Raw genomic sequence first — 21,742 nt, forward strand, 5'->3', positions numbered from 1 at the left:
TCTAACAGCATTGTAAGCTCTTTGGGAACAGGGACTATGTGGTATAATTTTTTATTCCCCCAAACTGCTAACATAGTACTGAAATCATGATGGGTATTTGAATGATTACGTAAGTGTATTTTTTTCCCCTAGTCTTACAATTTCTTGTTTTGCTATTTGGTCTTTAGGGCCCTTCAGAGGGTGTTTTAACTTAAACCCCACCTTCACCCTTGTCCAGTTTTCTGTGGCTTCTAGCTAATCAATTGTAGCATTTGTCAATCTTGACAAGAAATTCTTGGCTCTCTTCAGCCTTCTAAACAGTTTTGTAAGTCTTTACTTACAGCTTCTACTTAAATTCATTCAGTGATAAATATGTAATATTTATATATACTGATAAATACACTGGTAAATATAGTGGTATTATTGGAAAATATCCTGTAGCCTTAAAGTTGGCCAAAAATTATGATTTTGACACTTAACTGACTTTCATGTATGGCAAATGAAATTGGCCTCGTTTAGCTATACATCATATCATTGACTGATCTAAGTAAAACATCTATTTGGAACATTTTATTCTCTACTTCGTGAGGAAGGTAGGGAATTTGTGACAGTACCATAAAATTTCTTTATCTCTGACTCATTAGGTAAGAATGACAGGTGTTACATTTTATAATCATCTGTAAGTATCATCGTAATTGAAGCTATTAAGAATCAACATATAGCAAAAGGGATTTGCCCTAAGAACATTTCCCAGGTAGATTCCATTTTATGTTGTGATTCAGATTGACTGCTGAGAGTCAGGAGCCTTGTTAAGTCACCAGGACACAGAATCTCAAAATGCAGCGCATGGAAGATTAGGTCTAGCCTGTCCTGGGCCTTATAACATAGTTATGAGAGTATGCTGAAATTGAGCCAGGTGGTTTAGTAATGTTTAAAGGGGTTTGATGGCCCATGATGGTTTCTGAGGAGGCAAATTGGCATATAAGAATTTGGGTATTTATCCAAGCCTATCTGTGGGTAGAGTTAACTACCTCTCTTCTGTTTGTTACCTGAGGTAATTTTTTCAAGGAGAAAAGGGCCTTAAGTACTTGCTAATTTATAATGTTCATTTAAGGGGCTGTTTGAAGTATTTATCCTTTATAAGTTTTACATAGTAATTATAGTTAATTATACTGTTTTAAAGTTCCATTTTTGTTGGTTTTTTATTTCTTTCTTTATTCAGATGTAAGTTCATTATAGTATTATGTATATTCAGTTTTCCTGTGTGTATGATCTAGGCATGGAGAATAAATAGAATGAGACAACTTTTAACGTGATAGATAGACTCCAATTAACCATGACCACAAGTCACCCAAACAGCCTGGTAAAAGAACAAATAGTTTTGAATTGGGGTATTCTCAGAGCCTAGAGCTTATACTAGCTCACACCAAATCTAGGCTCTGAGAACACTCCAACTCAAAATATACCATTTTTTAGTGGTAAACAAATTAAGAATGAATTATTTTCTGGTAACAGTAGGCTTTAAAAAAAGCCACTATTCTGTATTATCAGTATCTTACCAGTTTTTCTTAAGTTCTTTGGTTAAAACCGTAAAATTGGGCTTCCCTGGTGGCGCAGTAGTTAAGAATCTACCTGCCAATGCAGGGGACATGGGTTCGAACCCTGGTCCGGGAAGATCCCTCGTGCCACGGAGCAACTAAGCCCATGCGCCACAATTGCTGAGCCTGTGCTTTAGAGCCCGCGAGCCACAACTACTGAGCCCACGTGCCACAACTACTGAAGCCCACGCACCTAGAGCCCACGCTCTGAAACAAGAGAAGCTGCCGCAATGAGAAGCCCGTGCACCTCAAGGAAGAGCAGCCCCCACTGGTCGCAACTAGAGAAAGCCTGCGTGTAGCAACGAAGATCCAATGCAGCCAAAAATAAATTTAAAAAAAAAAACCTGTAAAATTATGGAAGATTTGATTGCTTGTACAGCATTTTTTAAATGGTGTTTGAGTCTGCAGCAATTATTTAACTTGTTAATTGGAACAGGTTTAGGAGCAACTCAGTTTCAGCATAAAATTAGATCTAGTCACCTAGATCAGTAACTCAGCAATTTTTGAACATTCGTTGTGCTGTGTTAGGTACTGGGAATGCCAACTTGAATAAAAGACTTGGCTCCTGTGGGAGTTTAAAGTTGAATGTGGAGCCAAGCCTTAAGACAGAAAAGTGTAAAATGTGCTATTAGACTTTAGTACTTTTTCTGACACTATTTTATCATTGAAATGATTGTAATAGTTTTAGAATATTATGTATAATCAAGAAGATTGAAGCATATACATTTTCTTGAACTTTTAAAATTACAACCAGATTTTTAGATTCTCTTATTTAAAATCTTGGAGACAATTTTATTAAGCAATTTTAAAAACTCATCCTCATTGCTGTTATGTGTACTTAAACGAATCCAGTTTCAAAATATTGGGATAACAGAAAGTAGATCGGTGGTTGCTTGGGGCTGAGAGTAGAGGCAGGCAGATTGAAAGCACAGGAGTAAGAGGGAACTTTTTGGGGTAGTAGAAGTATTCTATATTTTGATCATGGTGGTGGTTATTCCAGTATATACATGAGTCAAAACTTGTTGAACTGTAGTCTAAAATGGGTACGTTTTATTGTATATAAATTTTACCTCAATGAAATTAATTTAAAAAGAAAACTAGGCAGTGGAAAAAATATTGTTTCTAAATATTTCCTTATGTTGGTATTGAAGCAGTTTCTCCCCAACTAACTCTTATCTTCACAGGTAGCATAAAAGTGTGTTGTCATCCTTTATGTCCTGGGTTTTTTATTGGGAAATATGATCACTCTATGTACACAAGAAATAAAACCATTATTATTTATAAATTACATATTTTGTTCAGGACATCATGACAAGGCAGAACCATCCAAAGGAAAGAGGAGAATAAAGTATCTGTACTACTTTTGTGTTATAAACCAAGTTCATTTTCTTTGGCCAGCCAGTTTTCAACTATGAGTAAATGATGAATTTTGCTTATCACTCTCATTCTGTACAGAAGCTGTGCCTTATTTGGTCTTGAAACACTGTAGTGTGTTATTTCCATCCCTCTTTTTTTAAAATAGTTTTTTAAAAATTGATTTGATTGCGCTGGGTCTTAGTTACGGCAGGCAAGCTCCTTAGTTGTGGCAGGCTGTCTCCTTAGTTGCAGCTCGAGGGCTCCTTAGTTGTGGCTCGCTGGCTCCTTAATTGTAGCATGCAAACTCTAAGTTGTGGCATGCATGTGGGATCTAGTTCCCTGACCAGGGATTGAACCCGGGCCCCCTGCGTTGAGAGCATGGAGTCTTAATCACTGCACCACTAAGGAAGTCCCTCTCTTAGGTGTCTTTAAACTGCAGATAAATTTCCCAGAATATGTCTGGGAAGAGGCCAGGAATTGGGGCTGATAGGAAACCATTGTGGTTGGATGTGGGGGAGGATGAAAAAGCAGGACTGAATTCCTGGTTAATTCCTTTAAGTACTGGGATAACGTGATATTGTCTTCTTCTAGAATTACCCCTAACCACTAGAGTATCTAATGGACTACTAAATTATAGCACTGCAGCCCTACATTAGCACTTCCATAATAACTGTGGTCTTATTTTTTAATTAAAGAGTTGATTATCAAGACCTTTTGGTTCTTTTTACTCTTTTGCTGTCTTTTGTAATTTTCATTGCTTGTGTTCTACACATTTTATTTGTATATCAGTTGTTTGGACTCAGAACTTTTTTTTTTTTCCTGGAGGAACAATGCAGATCTTGGCGGTTAGTTCTCCAGGCTAGCCTGGGGAAGCCTACTATATTTATAATATGCTCAAAGAATAGTACCATGAAACTCTCCCTACTTCCACCCCGAAGTGTCTACAGGCGTATTTCTTCAAGGATATCTTTCTCTGATATAGGGTTTAGGACTGGCATAACTGCAAACCCAAGATAAAGGCTCTGACAGAATGAGATTATTGGGGAAAGACAAGGTTCCATGGGTTAACCTCCTGAATCAATTTGGGTTAGGCTTAGTTGCTTGTAACAGAAATCCCAGAATGGAAGTTGCCTAACTAAACACATAATGGTGAAGTTTTTCCTCACCTAAGGAAAGTTTGGGGGTACGCTGGCTGGGGCTGGAATGGAGGCTTTGTCATCCCAAAGAACCCAGCTCCTTCCTGTCTTTCTACTCTGTCTTTAGCATGTGGCTTTCATCCTCAAAGCCATCTTGTATTCCAAGAGAGCCACCACACTGTATTTCAGAAAGGAGGAAGGAAGGACAAAAGTGTACTCCCAGCTCTCTGCCTCTCTTTTAAGGAACTCTCCCAGAAGTCCCATCCAACAGCTTTTGCTTAATGGTTAGAATTTAGTTTCATGGCCCCACTGAACTGCAAGGCAGGCTGGAAAACGGATGTCTCTTAGCTGGGCACGTTATCTGTCTGAATAAAATTGGGAATGAGATATTAAGAAAGGCAGTTTATGGCACACTCTGTTCATGGAAGGACATGAAAAATTGAAGCAAGATTTACAGTTTCTACAAAAAGTACAGTTATTCCAGGGCCTCTGCAGGCAGGAAGTATAGGGACCAGAGAGAATTGCAGCATTAAAGGGAGGGTTCCAAGAATGAGTCTGTACAGCCATCCTTAGTGCATAGCTAAGAATGCCCTTGTCAGCTGGGGAGAGAGGATTTTGAAGCTAGAGGGATTTCTTAGGCAGACATATAGGGCTGGCAGTTTCAAGGGGGGGCCCCTATGGCCAGATCCCTGGGGCAGGATGATTGATGGTCATTTTATTTAGTGGTTAAGTTGATAGGTTAGCAATCTGCTATACATCTCACTGAAGAGAGGAAGGGAAAAGAACAAAGTTCATATCTCTCGATTAAGTACTAATGCATTAGTACTTATTGAGGGATCAAGACAGAGAAAGACAAAAGCAAATATCAAGCGTTCTTGACCTCTTAATTTATTGTGCAGTTGTTTGATCATGATAGAATTGCCTTCTGGCATATTGGGAAGGGGGTAATTGATTTATGTTGTTATTTCAGGTTGGTGTCTTCAACTAGATTTTAGAGTTCTTGATAATAGAGATGTTTATGCCTTACCCTTTTTGAGTCTCCATCCCCTATTAGCATATCACATATATTATCGGTCAGTAGTTTTTGATTCTAATAGTTGTGCTATAGCAGTGATTCTCAACTCTCCCAGATCTTGCACTCCCTTTATACAGTTTGTAGATAATACGATTACCTACACATGTAATTCTTTTAAATTGTTAAAATACCTTACCCATAATATAAAGGAGAATTTTCGAGGAAGTAATTTATAATAAACAACATATATTTTGATGTGTTAATGCTCAATAACTACGCTAGAAGACATAACAACATAGTCAAGTCCAGGTGTGTGATTAAGTGGACCTCCAAAGCCAACATATAATCATTTTGAATGGATAGTCCATTTATTCCAGAAACCAGGCCCAACCTTGATGCACGTTGTGGTCTGGGATGCTCCTTCTCTGATGTTGCAGACCATGGGGGAGCTCGCTGAGTTCTCTGTGAGGTTGTCGCAGGTGGCTGTTGTCAGCCACTGTGTGTTGGGAGAATTGTTTAGACTTGGGCACTGGCCTGGGATGACCAAGGAGCTCCAGGACCATACCCACCAGACCTGTATTTTCCCAAGAAAAAAAATTCCAGAGGCAAAGCAGAGTAATAAGTCTTCCAGCCAATTAAAAAACATGAAGCCAAAGCTGAGAGTAGATGAATGCAGAAACTAGATTCAAGCTCTGTTGTGTGCTGTGGACTCTGCCAGTTGCTGGGGTCTGTGAGGTGAATATGTGTTCAAAAGACAGAAAATAACTGTGAAATGTGCATGATTGTTTATTCGCTCTACAAACACCTGTTTTTCAACTACTGTGCTAGGGCTAGAGAGTCACAGACAGCCTTGGTCTCCTCTCCTCAGGGAGCTCGTATTCTATAGTAAAATCAGACGAGTCTAACCGATTGTCGTAACTGTTATGAAGTAAACAAAAATGGGCCAAAATTAGTACAGCAGAGGGACTTCTAAAAGGGTAAGTTGGGAAGCCTTCTCTGAGGAGGTGATATTTAAGCTGATTCCTAAAAAATGAGAAGCTAGCCAAGTGAATGGAGGGTCAAGAGCTTTCTAAGCAGAGTTCAAAGCCCTTGAATGTGAGAAGAGTTTGCCTTTTTGGAAAAAAAGAAAGAAAGCCATTGTGATTGAAGCCTGGCCAGCGAGACTGAGAGGGTTAGAGGTGTCAGAGAGGTGAGAGGGGCCTGGTCATGCAGGCCCATGATAGAGGGCATTTGGATCTAATTCTAAGTGCAGAGCAAAGGGGGGGACAGGACTTAATATTTTAAGATCACTCTTTGCTGCTTTGAGGAGAATGGGTCAGACAGGCAAAGAATCAAAGTTCTTTGGGAGAGAGAGACCAAAAGAGAGAATGACCGGGTTGCATGAGGCAGGGGAGGGAGGGGTTGGGGTGGGGAGTGTGGAAGGGTTCAAGGACATGACATTTACATTGGGTCTTGAAGGAGAAATGTGAATTGGGGTGTGGGAAGGGCAGCGAGGAGACCGGCCAGGCAGAGAGAACAGCAGAAGCAAAGGCAGGGAGGTGTGTAGCCCATGCTGGGAGAGAAGTAGAGAGGTAGTGTAGCAGTGGTCTCATACCAGAACCTGCATCCCCTTTACTGTTCTGAACTGCAGTTTGCAGATGATATAATTACTTCCACAAATAATTTTTAAAAATTATTAGACTACCCCAGCTATAAAATATAGGAGAATTTAAGCAGAAGTATGTGATTTAATGTGTAAATATTCAAGCATCACTATACTAGAAGACATAATGAATTAATCAGATGCTTGTACCTACCTACAAGGAAAAGGTTCAGTTTTGAAGAGTTAAGATAAAATTCCATAGAATATTTCCAATATTTTATATTTAACATTTTGAAATGAGGCTAAATGAGTATGTTTGTATCTATACACATAGAGTCACCACGATGAGACAGTACGAGCACAGACTGATATTGGTATATACATTTGCTAAACCAAATATCATATGAGTTTCAATGCTGCTGGTGACTTAATTTTTCAAAACGGTGAACAACTCTTGATGAAGCTGCAGGAACACAAAGTACAATCCTCCCTCGACTTACTTAGTAATTGTGTTTCTAGAAAATTCAGTATGTGTTAAAACCGTGCAAAAGTCCTTTGAGGATATATGAAATTAAGAGTCAGAGCTCTAATCTCAGGTAACTAAGATCCGATTTTTCAGTGTTATGAAAATTGTGCAAGATACAAAACTTCTGTTGTTGTGTTGAGCTGGATCCCTGACCCCCATCCACTGAATACCAAGGCACCCCCCTCCTATTTATTATGACAACCAAAAATGTCTCCATGTTTTTTAACAAAAGGACAGAACTGTCCCTCAGTTTCCACATCTGTACAGTAGATATAACTACCTTCAATCTCATAAGGATTAAATGAGATGATACATAGAAAATGTTAGTATCAGGGCCTGTCCCACCATATGGATTCAATAACCTGATAGTTAGCAGCTGAAAATATAGGTTTAGCAGTTGAAAATATAGATTTAGTCATAAATAGAAGAGAAGTTAGGACTGGAGATGAAGGTTTAGGAGTCATGTATGTAGGTTCATTTAAACATTACAAAGCACCAGGCAGAAACTTAACATTCAATTTAAGAGGGGTAAAAGTAGGGTCCCATGGCCTTCTCCTAAACTCTGTAATGTCAAGGATGAAGAGATATGGCTAGGCAACAGTTCATAAGAAAAAGGCAGTCAAGCCTAGATTAGCCATGGTATAATTCAGCTGCTTTAAAAAAAAAAAAACAAAAACCCACTGTGTGACAGTGTATTAATAGTGTAATGTCCAGATCATGGAATGCTGAGACCCATATGCAAGGTACTACATAGGCTCTGTCTGGGGTTCATTTTGGGAGCCACGCTTTAAGAGGGCTGTTGACAAAGGTAGTCAAGAGGAAAGAAACTGGAAGGAAAATTTAATGCTACTGAGTCTAGATATTTGAAAAAAAATGTTAAAGGAGAAGACATGACCATTTTTCAGATAATTTAAAGACAACAGTTTTGGGCAGAAGAGAAAATAAACCTGTTGTTTGTGGAAAACAAATCTAGGACCTTCTTCTGGAAGTTACAAGAAAGCAAATATTGATTTTGTAGTAAGCAATCAACCAGACGCTTGCTCTTTTCAGGGATGATGTAGAATAGAATTTCATGGAGAGAGATGATTTCTAAAGACTTTTTCAACTTCTGAAGTGGATGTGGGAATAGACTCCAGGATGGATCACCCCACCAGTCACCTGTGTTAGTTTCACTGATGTGGCTGCCTAACAGGGTCACTTGTTTCTAGCAAGACCCAGCGGAGATTCCTCCGGGGCCTGCACTCATTTCAGAGATTTGACTACCCGTAAGTAGCTGAACTCAATTGGCAAGAAAGTCCCAACTCTCAAGAGCCTGTGGGGAAAGAAAGCCAAAATAGGTAACACTCAATGCTATCTATTTTCTGACAAATTTACTTTGACTTACTCTCTCTCTGCCACTTGCCCCCAAACCCTTCACCCTCTGGTTTCCCCAGCCAGTTTGCAGCTGAAGTTTAGGTCACCCTGATCTAATCATTCCAAAATAATTTTTCCTTTTTTAGTCATTACTGTGTTAGATAAGAGGTCAGGGAAGCCTCACGTCAGTTTTTCATGTAGTCACCCTGGACCTGGTAGAAAAACTTTCCTTCTGTGATTCTTTCTGAAGTAGTGCTCTAGAACAGTTTCTCACCTGGGGTTGGTCCACTGACTCCCTCAAAGTGTATGTGAAAGAGTGTGTGTGTGTGTGTGTGTGTGTGCACGTGCACTCACGTGTGCGTGCGTGTTCATTTCTCTGAGGAGAGGGTTATCGGCATTCATTAGACTCCCAAAGGGGTGTATCTGTAAGAAGATTAAGAGTTACTTAAACCAGCCTCTTCTTAGGTAAGACAGATCCCCATTTTTTGTTTTTATATTGCGTGTCTTTCATCTACCTTTAGTTAAATTCCAAACTGTGGTGTGGTGAATTGTTCAACAAGGACCAGGTTCATTGGAAGCCTCCCTAAGCTTCCTGCTTGGACTGGGAGCCCTTCTTCTGTGATCTTAGAGCACTCTCTGCTCACTGCTGTGAGAGCACTTTCTGCATTATATCGGAAGGGTCCATTTATGGGACTATCTTCCATTATGAGATTTGAAGGGAGGGCCTGGTGTTGTATTAATTTTCATATTCCAAACATTCAGCATCATACCAGGTATGTAATAGATGCTCAAAAATGTTCTTGACCTGAACCATTTATCCATAATAAGACAACCGATTCTTCTTTCCCTCCCAAGCAGCCAAGGTTTTAAGCACTTAACCTGAGCCAGGTATTATGTTAGGCATTGGGAAAACAGAGGTAAGCTCCCTTCATGGAGCATATGGGCTATATCCAGAGGGGACATGATTTTTGCCACCCCCTGGAGCTGCTGCATTTGAGCCATGTGCATTTACAATAGTGCTGACCTTGCAAAAACTCCCCTTTTTATAACAGATATTAGTTATATGCACATATTCTGTTTTTATCACTCAAAACAAAAATGAAAAAGCTTTTTCTAGTCTTCCTTAAAACCATCCATTAAAAATGTCTCTCCAAAATCCTCTTCCTCTTTGAGTAGTGTTAACGCTTTGCCTCCAAAAAGAGAAAAGTTTGACGATACTGATAAAGTAGTGTCAGCATGTAGGACCATGTTCTGCACATAGAAGTGTTTTTTGTTTTGTTTTTTAAAATTCGAAAGGAAAAATCCATGATTCAAAAAAAATAAAATAAAAAATAAAGCAAAACTTTCCTGCCTGGTTCACTAGTGTGTTCTTTCTCTTTTTCAGCTTATACATATCTTAAATTCCATGGATTTGAGTTTATGTCAAACTGCATTCGTAGTTTTCTAACTTTTATTTAAAAGCAGGAACACCCTTTCTTCAAACCTAAATAAAATCAAGCAGAGCAGTTTGCTGAAAGAAAGAGCCTTTGCTGCTATCCCCAGTGCCCTAAGGGGATGTCAGAGAGCCTGGTTTGAGAACTACTGTGCCAAGTTGAAAGCACTGTGCCGTCTCAAGTTCTTTACACTTAAAGAGTTAATGACCTTGAGGAGCATAGCAAAAGTATTTCTTTTTTTTTTTTGTGGTACGCGGGCCTCTCACTGTTGTGGCCTCTCCTGTTGTGGAGCCCAGGCTCCGGACGCGCAGGCTCCGGACGCACAGGTCACGGGCCTAGCCGCTCTGCGGCATGTGCGATCTTCCCTGACCAGGGCACAAACCCGTGTCCCCTGCATCGGCAGGCGGACTCTCAACCACTGCGCCACCAGGGAAGCCCACAAAAGTATTTCAAAAGGTATGCTGTGTCTCCCCCACCTGGAGACTCTAGTTTAGTAGGTATGAACTACTATAGATGCTCCAGCATCTATAATTGTAAATAACTCCACTAACCTAGGAGAAGGCTTCTTTCATGTGGTCTTTGAAAGTGCAAAAAGTTAGTACATTACTTATGCCTCAAAATACCTGCACTGCTTAGAGGGAATGTGCCTTTTTGGATTCCTGAGCTGAGCTTCAGAGATTTAAAAAAAAATACTTCTATTTCCATTGCAGTCACTGTTCCTGCTGCCTGAGCCACTTCCCCCATATATCTGCATAACTGTGTCTAGTGTTTATTGTCAGTCTCCAACCTCTGAAATGTAAGCTTCATTTGGGTGGGCGTTTTTGTCTATTTTGTGCATTGATTCATCACATGCTCTAGAAGAGTGCCAGGCATGTTATAGGCAGACAGTAAATATTTGTTGAATAACTACTCTTAGTGGGGTTATTCAGATATGTTATTGGTTAAAGAGACTTCTTGAATTGCTCTGGAAACCTAACCTCTTCCATCTATAGCAATTTCTGTAAGAGAGTGTTCCGAGTGCCCAAAACCAGATGTGTAAGTGAAAATGTGTAACACTCCTATACAACAGAGTTGGTTGGTTCTTGATGGACTGTGACTTTATTTTCAAAACAGGATGTGATATGGTCTGACTTTGGGTTTCCTGGAAGAAATGGACAGGAAAGTACATTGTGGATCGGCTCCATGGGGGCCCATACACCCTGTCATCTGGACACCTATGGTTGCAACCTGGTATTCCAGGTACAAGGAAGGTAATGCACATGTGCAGGCACATGCATGAGGGAGGGAGAGAGAGAGAGAGAGAGAGAGAGAGAGAGAGAGAGAGAGAGAGAGAGAGTGTGTGTGTGTGTGTGTCTGTGTGTGTGTGTGTGTGTCTGTGTGTGTCTGTGTGTTGCACAGGAAGAGGAATGAGTGTCCGGTAGGGGGCAGGACTCCCTGCTTCATCCTGTCAGCCTGCCTCATGACCAGGGCAGATCTCTTAACCTCTGGTTCAGTCTCCTCCTTTGTGAAATAAGGGGAACAGTATAGATGGTGGTTTCTGTGTGTTGTGTCTCTCAGCCATGGTCAGGATTACTGTCAGAAAGCTGATCCTAGAACTCTAGGAGTACACTCCCAGTTCAGCTAGACAGTTGTCTGCTTAGCTCTATAATGTAAGAGTCTGCATTAGTAGCTGTAGAGTGTAGGGGGTGGGACTTGCTCTCTTGCTTTAGGAGAGCAGTGGGAAAGCGATGACTGCTCGTGCCCACAGGCTTCAGCAGTGCAGCATGAGATTGCCTTGTCCGTGCACGCGTGTTGGCTTTTCAGGAGCAGGAGAACGCTGTGACTACTCACGCTCGCCAGCCCCAGCCAGGGGGCAGGGGTGTGTTGCAGCCTCCCACACTCACAGACTTCAGCTAGGGAGCAGGAGAATGCCGGGACCGTTTGTGCCCACCTGCCTGCGCCAGGGCTGGGGAAGTGCTCTGCTCACTGGAGCTCTCTGGCTTCAGCATTGTGGCAGGGTAGAGCCACAGTTGCTCGCCCCTGCATCCGAGCTTGCCCACCTGTGCCCGCAGGTTAGGTGGGGAGCACAACAATGGCGTCTGCCAGTGCTTCCATCCCGGGGGAGCATTTCCATCATTTCCCACCCCTTCGGTGGATACTCTCAGATTCTAAATGACTTTCCTTCACGTATAGTCTCAACACTTTTCAAACTGCTGTTATTTTGCTAGGGTTTGGGGCAAGTGAACCCTTTACGAGGGGAGTCTCAGTTTCGTGTAGCACTTGGGGACCCTTAGACATCTGTCCTGTTGGTTTCCTAAGCCAGCTCTTATGGGGGCTCATCTCTGTGGTATAGATCACAGGGGCCGGGGCTCCTGATGTGGGGTGCCAGCCCCTGACTTGCCGGGAGAAGCCCTTGTCTGGTGAGGTCCCTTCCTGTTGTGTGCCACCGCGCGGGGGCTGGGGGTTTTGGCGGGAGCGTCTCTCTGCCTCTCCTGCTCATCTCGATGTAGTTAGTCCTTTTTATTCTTTATTGTGGAGCACGTGTTCAGCTAGTTCTCAGGTTCTTTTCAGAGGGAACTGGTCTATATGTACATGTGTAATTTTTGTGTCTGTGGGAGGAGGTAATATATTCAGGGTCTTCCTCTGCTACCATCTTTGAACTGCTCCCCCCACGTGTGAAGTACTTTGAAAACTATAAAACTGTATGAGATAGTTCCTCCTGGATTCCTCAGGTCTTTATTAAGCAGCCTAGAACGTCTTGGTGCATTATTAATGCACTATGGTTACAGCAGTGAATCAAGTGTGCCTGGTCCCTGCCCTTATGGAGTTAATAGTCTGAACCTTAAACTTTGTTAGAGAGGGCATCATTTTAAGTAGCTGCTTTCCGTGTGTTCTGAGTGGAGAAATAAGCCAAAGAAATTCAGTTGGAAAAACATTACCAAAAAATACCTGGGTTCTTTCTGTGATATAAAATTAATATAGCTGTACTTTTAACTTTGTCGTAGACCATATTTTCTGGCCTCATATAGCTCTGGAGTAATAAAATAACTAACTATTCAGTAAATATTTATTGACTATCCTGCTGCACACATACCATGTGTTACAGTAGGAACAGAGGTGAACAAGTAAGACACCTCTCTGCCCTAAGAGAGTGTAGCTAGTTAGAGTGCAGGGAAGCCCACGGATTGCTGTGATATATCTAGGCAGAATGAACATGCCCTTGAGGAAGGTTTCGTAGAGCCATGGAACTGAAAAGTAGAAGAGAAAATGTTCCTGTTGGAAAGATTAGGGAAGATTTCAGAGGGGAGCTGCCATTTGGGATGGGTTTCGAAGGGTGGGTGAATGTTCAAAAGACACAGGTGGGAGGAGCAAAGGGACCAGCATGAGCAGAGCCCCAGGGAAGCGTGGGGTATATAGAGGGCCCAGTGAGTTGTCCTTGTAAGTTGTGCATTAGAGACAGAGGGATTAGCAGGAAAGGCAGGGTGGAGCCTGAGGGTCTTAATGCCCAGGCCAATACTGCTTAGTCTCTGTTCTTTCAGCATCAGAACCAAGAGGTTTTTGAGCCAGGGATGACATGATGATTGACTACCTTTTCTGATTAAGAACACAAGGATGCAAATATATTACATTTTAAACCTAGCAAAGCAAATTGTATGGGATGGTTATCATCATGGCTGTTCTTTGGGAAACACAGCTATAGTGCAGGGGTCTGGAGATCCGTGACCTAGTACTGGGTCCACCACTAACACAAGCCCAGTGAATGACACTGAGCAAACCCTGGCTCCCTCTTCCACTTCTTTGAATGTAAGATTAGACTGATGATCTCTTAAGGGTCCTTCCAGCTCTAACATTCTAAACATCCTAAATGCCAAAAATCCTCCCAAACTAGTCATAGCGTCCAGTGGGAGGGAGCAGCTTTATCATCTCTAAGGCAAAATAAGACTTTATATTTCCTAGTCTGAGAAGAGCAGTCAGCTCTTTTGAAAGGACATGTTTTGAAAGGACATGATAGCCCCTCTGTAACTGTCAGGGGTCACTAGAGGGCTTTAGGGCTTGTCTCAGAACTGGGTTCTTTTCCCTCTCTCTTTGCTTCCCCATCTGTGTATTTCTGTCTGTCTGTGTCTCTTCCTTTTTCACGCTTCTCCCTCCTTTGCTTCAGATGTCCTCCCTCTGTTGGCTCAAAGTATTGGTGTGTCTAGTGTTTTGTGAGTTAAGGTGTATCACTTCCATTTTTCAAAAAATTTTAAAGTGACTGAAACATTTTATAGTTTTCTTTTTGAAAATTCCTATATTATACTACTTTTTAGTTGTGTGGCATCATTCATGCATTTTTCTTCCTTAATGGATCAGCTTAACCAGTGTTTAGGTTAAGGAATTTACAACCCCAATAGGGAGAAGTCTGGAAACTATTCGGTGGGTAGTTACTCTGGATGAATGGTTACTCTGCATAAGAGAGGAATCCAGAGATTTCAAAGGGTAGAGATTATTCTGGGGTGCTCTAGACTCAGGGATGGAAACGGTTTATGAGGAGGCTGACTTTGATTTGAGATAATAAAGAATGATCTTACAAAGGAGCTCCTGTCCCTGCAAAGAGGCTGCTCAGGGCATCATGAGATACCCACTAGTTGTTGCCCTTCCTTTACCAGGTGTCTGCAGAGGAGATTCCAGCCCTGAGTGAGAGATGGGCCAGGTGACCCCTGCGGTGGCTCCCGTATTCCTTTATGGATTGAGTAAAAATGAGCACTTAGCTGCTGCCCTCTTACATGTTTTGTCTCAAGTTTAGAGTACTAACTTGTATCTTATTTTTTTAACTAGGAAAAGATGGCATCTCTTTCCTCCTGAAGATACTCCTTTCCTTTATCCAACTAGAATCCCTTATGAAGAATCTAGCGTGTTCAGTAAAATCAATGTTGTCAATCCTGATTTAAAACGTTTTCCTCAATTTTGGAAGGCTCGAAGACATATGGTTACCCTGAGGCCCGGACAGGTAATGGGAGCTTTAAAACATTGGTGACCTGTCAGTGGACACCCCAGCTGTAACTTCTTTCACGTCTTTATGCCACGTGCCTCCCTACCAATACAAATGACAGTGGTTCCTTCCCTGCTGCTCTGCTATTGGAACGTAGCTTCCCCAGCTGTAGGCTTCACACACAATCCCTGCTTCACAGGTCATGGGAGGGAGATGGGAGGAGGGAACACAGCTCCTCCTGCTGGTGAAGAGGAGAATGGCCTGTGGAGGAAGATCCAAAAACTCAGTTATTTTTATTCAGGTTAAGAGAAGGTGTCAAGGCATGAGTATTTGAACATTTCTGGAACATTTATTCACAGTTAATATCTGTTCAACCACGATAAAATCCAGACACACAAACACAGGTTCGAATGCATCCAGTTAGTGGGCCAACAAAGGCAGAATGAACTAAGAATGATTTAGGGTTTTTTGTTTGTTTGTTTTAATTGAAGTATAGTTGATTTACAATATTGTGTTAGTTTTTGGTGTACAGCAAAGTGATTCAGTTATGTATATTTTTTCAGATTATTTTCCATTATAATTTATTGCAAGATATTGAATATAGTTCCCTGTGCTATATCGTAAATCCTTGTTGCTTATCTATTTTATGTATAGTACTTTGTGTCTGTTAATCCCCCACTCCTAAGTTACCCCTTTCAGCATAACCAAACATGATAATTGTAAGTTTGTTTTCTATGTCTGTGAGTCTGTTTCTGTTCTGTATATAGATTCATTTGTATCATTTTTTAGATTCCACATATAAGTGATACCATATAATATTTGTTGAGAATGATTTGCTTTTAAGCAAGAATGGATGTTACTTTTGTAACTGACTGTCTCTGAAACATTTCCAAAGGTTTAGTACTTAGGGCTGCTACCCAGTGGGGAATATCACCTTTACAACACTGGCATTTGCTGTCTGATATTTTATTAACATTTGCAAGGTTTTCTTAGTCTCTGAAGGAGATTTTATTCCCTTGATTATCCCTCTGACCTGCCTGTGTTCCTTCTTTTGCTCCCTTCTCACTGGCTCTTCCTGCTTCCTTTACACTCGAGTGCTCCAGCTCGAACGGTTTGACTAAGTTTCCTCAACCCATCAGCAGTCATTCCCCATTCACCTCTTCCCCCCTGCAGCCCTTGACAACCACCTCTCTGTTTTCTTTCTGTATAGATTTACCTATTCTAGACATTTCACATAAGTGCAGTTGTGCAGTCTGTGGACTTCCGTGTCCGGCTTTTTTCACGTCGCATAATAATCCTCAAGGTTCATCCAGGCTGTAGAATGTTATCAGCACTTCATTCTTTTTTATGGCTGAATATATTCCATTATGTGGATATACATTTTATTTATCCATTAAACAGCTGATAGATACTTGGGTTGTTTCCACTTTTTGGTTATTATGAATAATGCTGCTATAAACATTTGAGTACAAGTTTTTGTACGAGCATATGTTTTCAGTTCTCTTGGGTATGTACGTAAGGGTGGAATTGCTGAGTCATATGATAACTGTGTTTTTTAACTTTTGGGGGAATTGCCAAACTGTTTTCCACAGCAGCTGCAGCATTTTACATTCCCACCAGCAATCTATGAGGGTTCTAATTTCTTCACATCCTCACCAACACTTGTTATTTTCCTTTATTATTATTATATTACTACAACTATAGCCATTCTAGTGGGTGTGAAGTGGCTGCTAATTCTTTTTTTCTTCTATTTTAATAGCCAAATTCGAATGAGTATTTCTGTCTATTGTATCAGTTTTCCTTACCTCATGCTGTTTCCTGAATCCACCGTAACTGGCTCTCTCTCTTACCACTTTACTTGAAAGTATACTCTATGATAGGACATTAATGACCTCCTAATGACTAAATCCAGTGGCTGAAGTGGACGTTTTAGTGCCCAGTTCTCTTAAAAGGAGCTCTCTTCCCATCTCCACCTTGTCCATAGCAAGTGCCACCATTTTCCTAAATCCGAAGCCCAGAAGCTTCAGATCATCTCCATCTGCTGTACTCAGCCTTCCACAGACTCTTGTAATGACTCTGGATAAATACCGTCCTTCCTGATTCTGCCCATTGCTTTTATTTGCTATATCTTCCTATTTAAATCTTAACATTTAATTTAATAATTGGACCATTGCAAGAATCTCCTGTCCTTCCCAGACTCTCCCACAATGTCACTGTTTTAACCATCCCCCTACTCAGAACTTCTCAGCAACTCAAAATGCCTACAGGATAAAATCCAGATTCTTTATTCTGAACTCAGGGCCCTCCACTGGCCCTAACCTGATTCCCCACTTAATTCCCCTTTACTCCTTCTGCAGTAGTAAGACGGGCCTACTTGCTGTCCCTCAACAGTCCCACCTCCCTTGCCCACTTCTCCCTCCTGGCATGTCCTCATTCTCTCTTAGTTCTGGTTCAAATCACACGTCCTCCATCCAGGTTGCCCCTAACCTCCCTAGAAGCATGCCTGCTTCTCCCACCTCTGAAGGTCTCTAGCACCAGTGTCCACTCCTCTGATTTACCACTTATATAATTTATAAATTATATAAGTGGTAAAAAGTGATTTACCACTTTTCTATATATTATTTTTTCATTGGTTAGATTTTAGACTGTGAGAAGGCAGAAACTATGTCCTATGTGTTTACCTCTGCCCTTTCTCAGAACTCATACAACTATTATGTGATGGAAAGGAGGAAAAGTTACAATCTCAGAATCCTTTACTAAGATTTGGATGCAGACAGAGAAGGTCCAGGATAAAGGAGAGTAGAGACTGGAGAAGCTAGTAATATCCTTTGTAGAACGTGCAAACTTGTTAATTTAAGAAAAGGAATAAAAGGATTGTGGGTGTTTTTTTCTTGTTTCCCTTTCCTATTACAATATTAGTATAAATTCATTTGAGTTCGTTTTTTTTTCCTTAGCTTCATTTAAGATCTGATTCTGATATAAAAATAAAATGTTCTGTTCTTGTGCTAACCATTTTTTGTTTGGTTTTCAGGTTCTCTTTGTCCCCAGACACTGGTGGCATTATGTGGAATCCATTGATCCTGTCACTGTCAGTATAAACTCATGGATTGAGCTGGTATTTTTTTTTTCTAACAAATGTAATCTCCCTGCTTTTAAGATATACAGTGCCTGTCTGTAGAACTTGGTGATTAATTAATGCACCAACACTCCAGTGTTACTTTGTTTTGCTGTTCCATAATTTATGTATTCTGCGCTCTGTTGATGGATAGTGAGGTTGGAAATAGGATTTTTGTGACACACCATTCTGTTTCTTTTAAGGGCACAAAATGGGCCCTGATGTTGGTGTGCCAGGTCTTCTCCCTTGACTGGTGTTGTTAGGAGAATCATGTTGGGCCTGGCTGGATCTGCCACATGTGTCCCACGTTGCCAGTCCCATCCCACACCATCTGCGCTGGAAATACTTGCTTCTTGGTTCAGGGTCCTCATTAATAATTGCAGAATTCTCAGTCGTGACTTACACATTTTCTCAGAGCAGTCTTTCAGTGCTAGGTGTTATCATTTTATTTCTCCCAAAGGCTTTTCCCCTCCAATATGCTGTGCTTAATCCTGGTTGCCTGCTCTACTTGACAATTAGAATGGCTACTCTTATGGCTCAAGTCTGTCTCTTCCACCTGAGGTGTCATTGCATCTTTGTATGCTTTAACCAGAGGCTTTGACTGCACCTGTGCCCTCGTTAACCGAGACCTTGAATGCACCTCTGCTCTCCTGTACCCAAAACCTTGATTGCATCTCTCTCTTCTCTTTGGCTGCCACACCCTCCCCTCACTCAGACTTTTCTTATCCTTAGATAATGGGAAGGGCTTTGGCACAGGGGGAGCATAAGGAATACTGTAACAGGAAGCTCTATTGTGTGGCTTAGAAAAGAGTCGTAACCCTTGGGTGAGAAGTATAATGGGAGATCAATAGACTTACAGTCAGAAATTCTGCTTAACTGATTACCTTGCTTGGTATCCCCCTTTCTGCTCCAGTGTTCAGAATGTCCCTCTGAAAAGAAGTTGGTCAATTATAGTACTTAAGTCATTTATTTTCTTTTTCTCAGAGATCACTTTTTTATGTTGCCTGTAGTCCAATGTCTGAAATCCTTTAATAATATGTATTTGTCTAGTTTTCCAGTTGTTTATGGTAGGAAAGTAATTAAGTTACTGTTACTCTATCACAGCCAAAAGTGGACATCTCAGTTGAATCATTTTTGTGCCCATTATATGAAACAGGTTATTAATGTTTATATATTTCTTTAAGATAAGATTTCTTTGTCTCTAAGGGTAGTCAACATACTATTCTTTAGCGCATGGTCTTATACATATTAAATAAAAAATACTAGGTGCAGCACAGAAGGAGAGCCACTGCAGGCCAGCTTCTCCAACTCTGAAGGCACTCCACGGATTGGAAACCATGAAATCCAAGCATCAAAGTGAATGGCTTAATTTGCTATACCTCAAATCATCTTCAAGTGTTAATTAAAATTACCCACAGAACACTGAATCAAAATTAAAATTAAACACATATATAGAGAAGCAAGAAGAGCTACAGTCCTACAGCCTGTGGAATGAAAACCACATTCACAGAAAGACAAAATGAAAAGGCAGAGGGCAGTGTGCCAGATGAAGGAACAAGATAAAACCCCAGAAAAACAACTAAATGAAGTGGAGATAGGCAACCTTCCAGAAAAAGAATTCAGAATAATGATAGTGAAGATGATCCAGTACCTTGGAAAAAGAATGGAGGCAAAGATTGAGACGATGCAAGAAATGTTTAACAAAGACCTAGAAGAATTAAAGAACAAACAAACAGAGATGAACAATACAATAACTGAAATGAAAAATACACTAGAAGGAATCAATAGCAGAATAACTGAGGCAGAAGAACAGATAAGTGACCTGGAAGACAGAATGGTGGAATTCACAGCAGGGAATGGAATAAAGAAAAAAAGAATGAAAAGAAGACAACCTAAGAGACCTCTGGGACAACATTAAACACAACATTCTCATTAAAGGGGTCCCAGAAGGCAAAGAGAGAGAGAAAGAACCTGAGAAAATATTTGAAGAGATGATAGTCAAAAACTTCCCTAACATGGGAAAGGAAATAGCCACCCAAGTCCAGGAAGCGCAGAGAGTCCCAGGCAGGATAAACCAAAGGAGAAACACACCGAGACACATAGTAATGAAATTGGCAAAAATTAAAGACAAAGAAAAATTACTGAAAGCAGCAAGGGAAAATAGACAACACATAAGGGAACTCCCATAAGGTTAAGAGCTGATTTCTCAGCAGAAACTCTACAAGCCAGAAGGGAGTGGCACGATATATTTAAAGTGATGAAGGGAAAGAAGCTACAACCATATTGTAGATTATTTTACCCAGCAAGGATCTCATTAAGATTCGACGGAGAAAGCAAAAGCTTTGCAGACAGCAAAAGCTAAGAGAATTCAGCACCACCAAACCAGCTCTACAACAAATGCTAAAGGAACTTCTCTAAGTGGGAAACACAAGAGAAGAAAAGAACCTATATAAACAAACCGAAAACAATTAAGAAAATGGTAATAGGAACATACATATTGATAATTACCTTAAACGTGAATGGATTAAATGCTCCAACCAAAAGGCACAGGCTGGCTGAATGGATACAAAAGCAAGACCCATGTATATGCTGTCTACAAGAGACCCACTTCAGATCTAGGGACACATACAGACTGAAAGTGATGGGATGGAAAAAGATATTCCATGCAAATGGAAATCAAAAGAAAGCTGGAGTAGCAATACTCATATCAGATAAAATCAGCAGATTACACTTTCTTCTCAAGTGCACACGGAACATTCTCCAAGATAGATCACATCTTGGGTCACAAATCAAGCCTCAGTAAATTTAAGAAAAATGAAATCATATCAAGCATCTTTTCTGATCACAGTGCTATGAGATTAGAAATAAATTACAGGGAAAAATACGTAAAAAACACAAACACATGGAGGCTAAACAACACATTACTAAATAACCAAGAGATCACTGAAGAAATCAAAAAATACCTAGAGGGCTTCCCTGGTGGCGCAGTAGCCTGTGCCCCGCAATGGGAGAGACCACAACAGTGAGAGGCCCGCGTACCGCAGAAAAAAAAAAAAAAACACCTAGCGACAAATGACAATGAAAACACGACAATCCAAAACCTATGGGATGCAGCAAAAGCAGTTCTAAGAGGGAAGTTTATAGTTATACTCAAGAAACAAGAAACAAGAAAAATCTCAAATAAACAATCTAACCTTACACCTTAAAGAACTAGAGAAAGAACTACAAACAAAACCCAAAGTTAGTACAAGGGAAGAAATCATTAAGATCAGAGCAGAAATAAATGAAATAGAAACAAAGAAAACAATAGCAAAGATCAATACAACTAAAACCTGGTTCTTTGAGAAGATAAACAAAATTGATAAACCTTTAGCCAGACTCATCAAGAAAAAGAGGCAGAGGACTCAAACCAATAAAATCAGAAATGAAAAAGGGGAAGTTACAACGGACCCCGCAGAAATACAAAGCATCCTAAGAGACTACTACAAGCAACTCTATGCCAATAATATGGACAACCTGGAAGAAATGGACAAATTCGTAGAAAGGTATAACCTTCCAAGAGTGAACCAGGAAGAAATAGAAACTATGAACAGACCAATCACAAGTAATGAAATTGAAACTGTGATTAAAAATCTTCCAACAAACAAAAGTCCAGGACCAGATGGCTTCACAGGTGAATTATATCAAACATTTAGAGAAGA

At 40.6% G+C, this 21,742-nt stretch overlaps 1 protein-coding gene across 11 annotated transcripts in view; it reads left to right on the forward strand.

The window, feature by feature from the left end:
* Positions 1-21,742, forward strand: part of HSPBAP1 (HSPB1 associated protein 1) — a 90,852-nt gene that overhangs the window by 28,987 nt on the left and 40,123 nt on the right. For 8 of the 11 annotated variants that reach the window (XR_008617363.1, XR_003680946.2, XR_008617365.1 and 5 more), the window contains 3 exons: positions 11,092-11,228; positions 14,773-14,944; positions 17,958-18,041. Coding sequence is in view for 4 of the 11 variants with exons in the window: in XM_055084941.1 (XP_054940916.1) it covers positions 11,092-11,228; positions 14,773-14,944; positions 17,958-18,041 (393 nt within the window). In the remaining 7 variants the exon portion in view is untranslated. The remainder of the gene's footprint in view (positions 1-11,091; positions 11,229-14,772; positions 14,945-17,957; positions 18,042-21,742) is intronic. The other 3 variants (XR_008617370.1, XM_055084946.1, XR_008617367.1) reach the window with 2 other exon arrangements.

Source organism: Physeter macrocephalus, chromosome 1, assembly GCF_002837175.3.
Source record: "Physeter macrocephalus isolate SW-GA chromosome 1, ASM283717v5, whole genome shotgun sequence".
NCBI lineage: Eukaryota > Metazoa > Chordata > Mammalia > Artiodactyla > Physeteridae > Physeter > Physeter macrocephalus.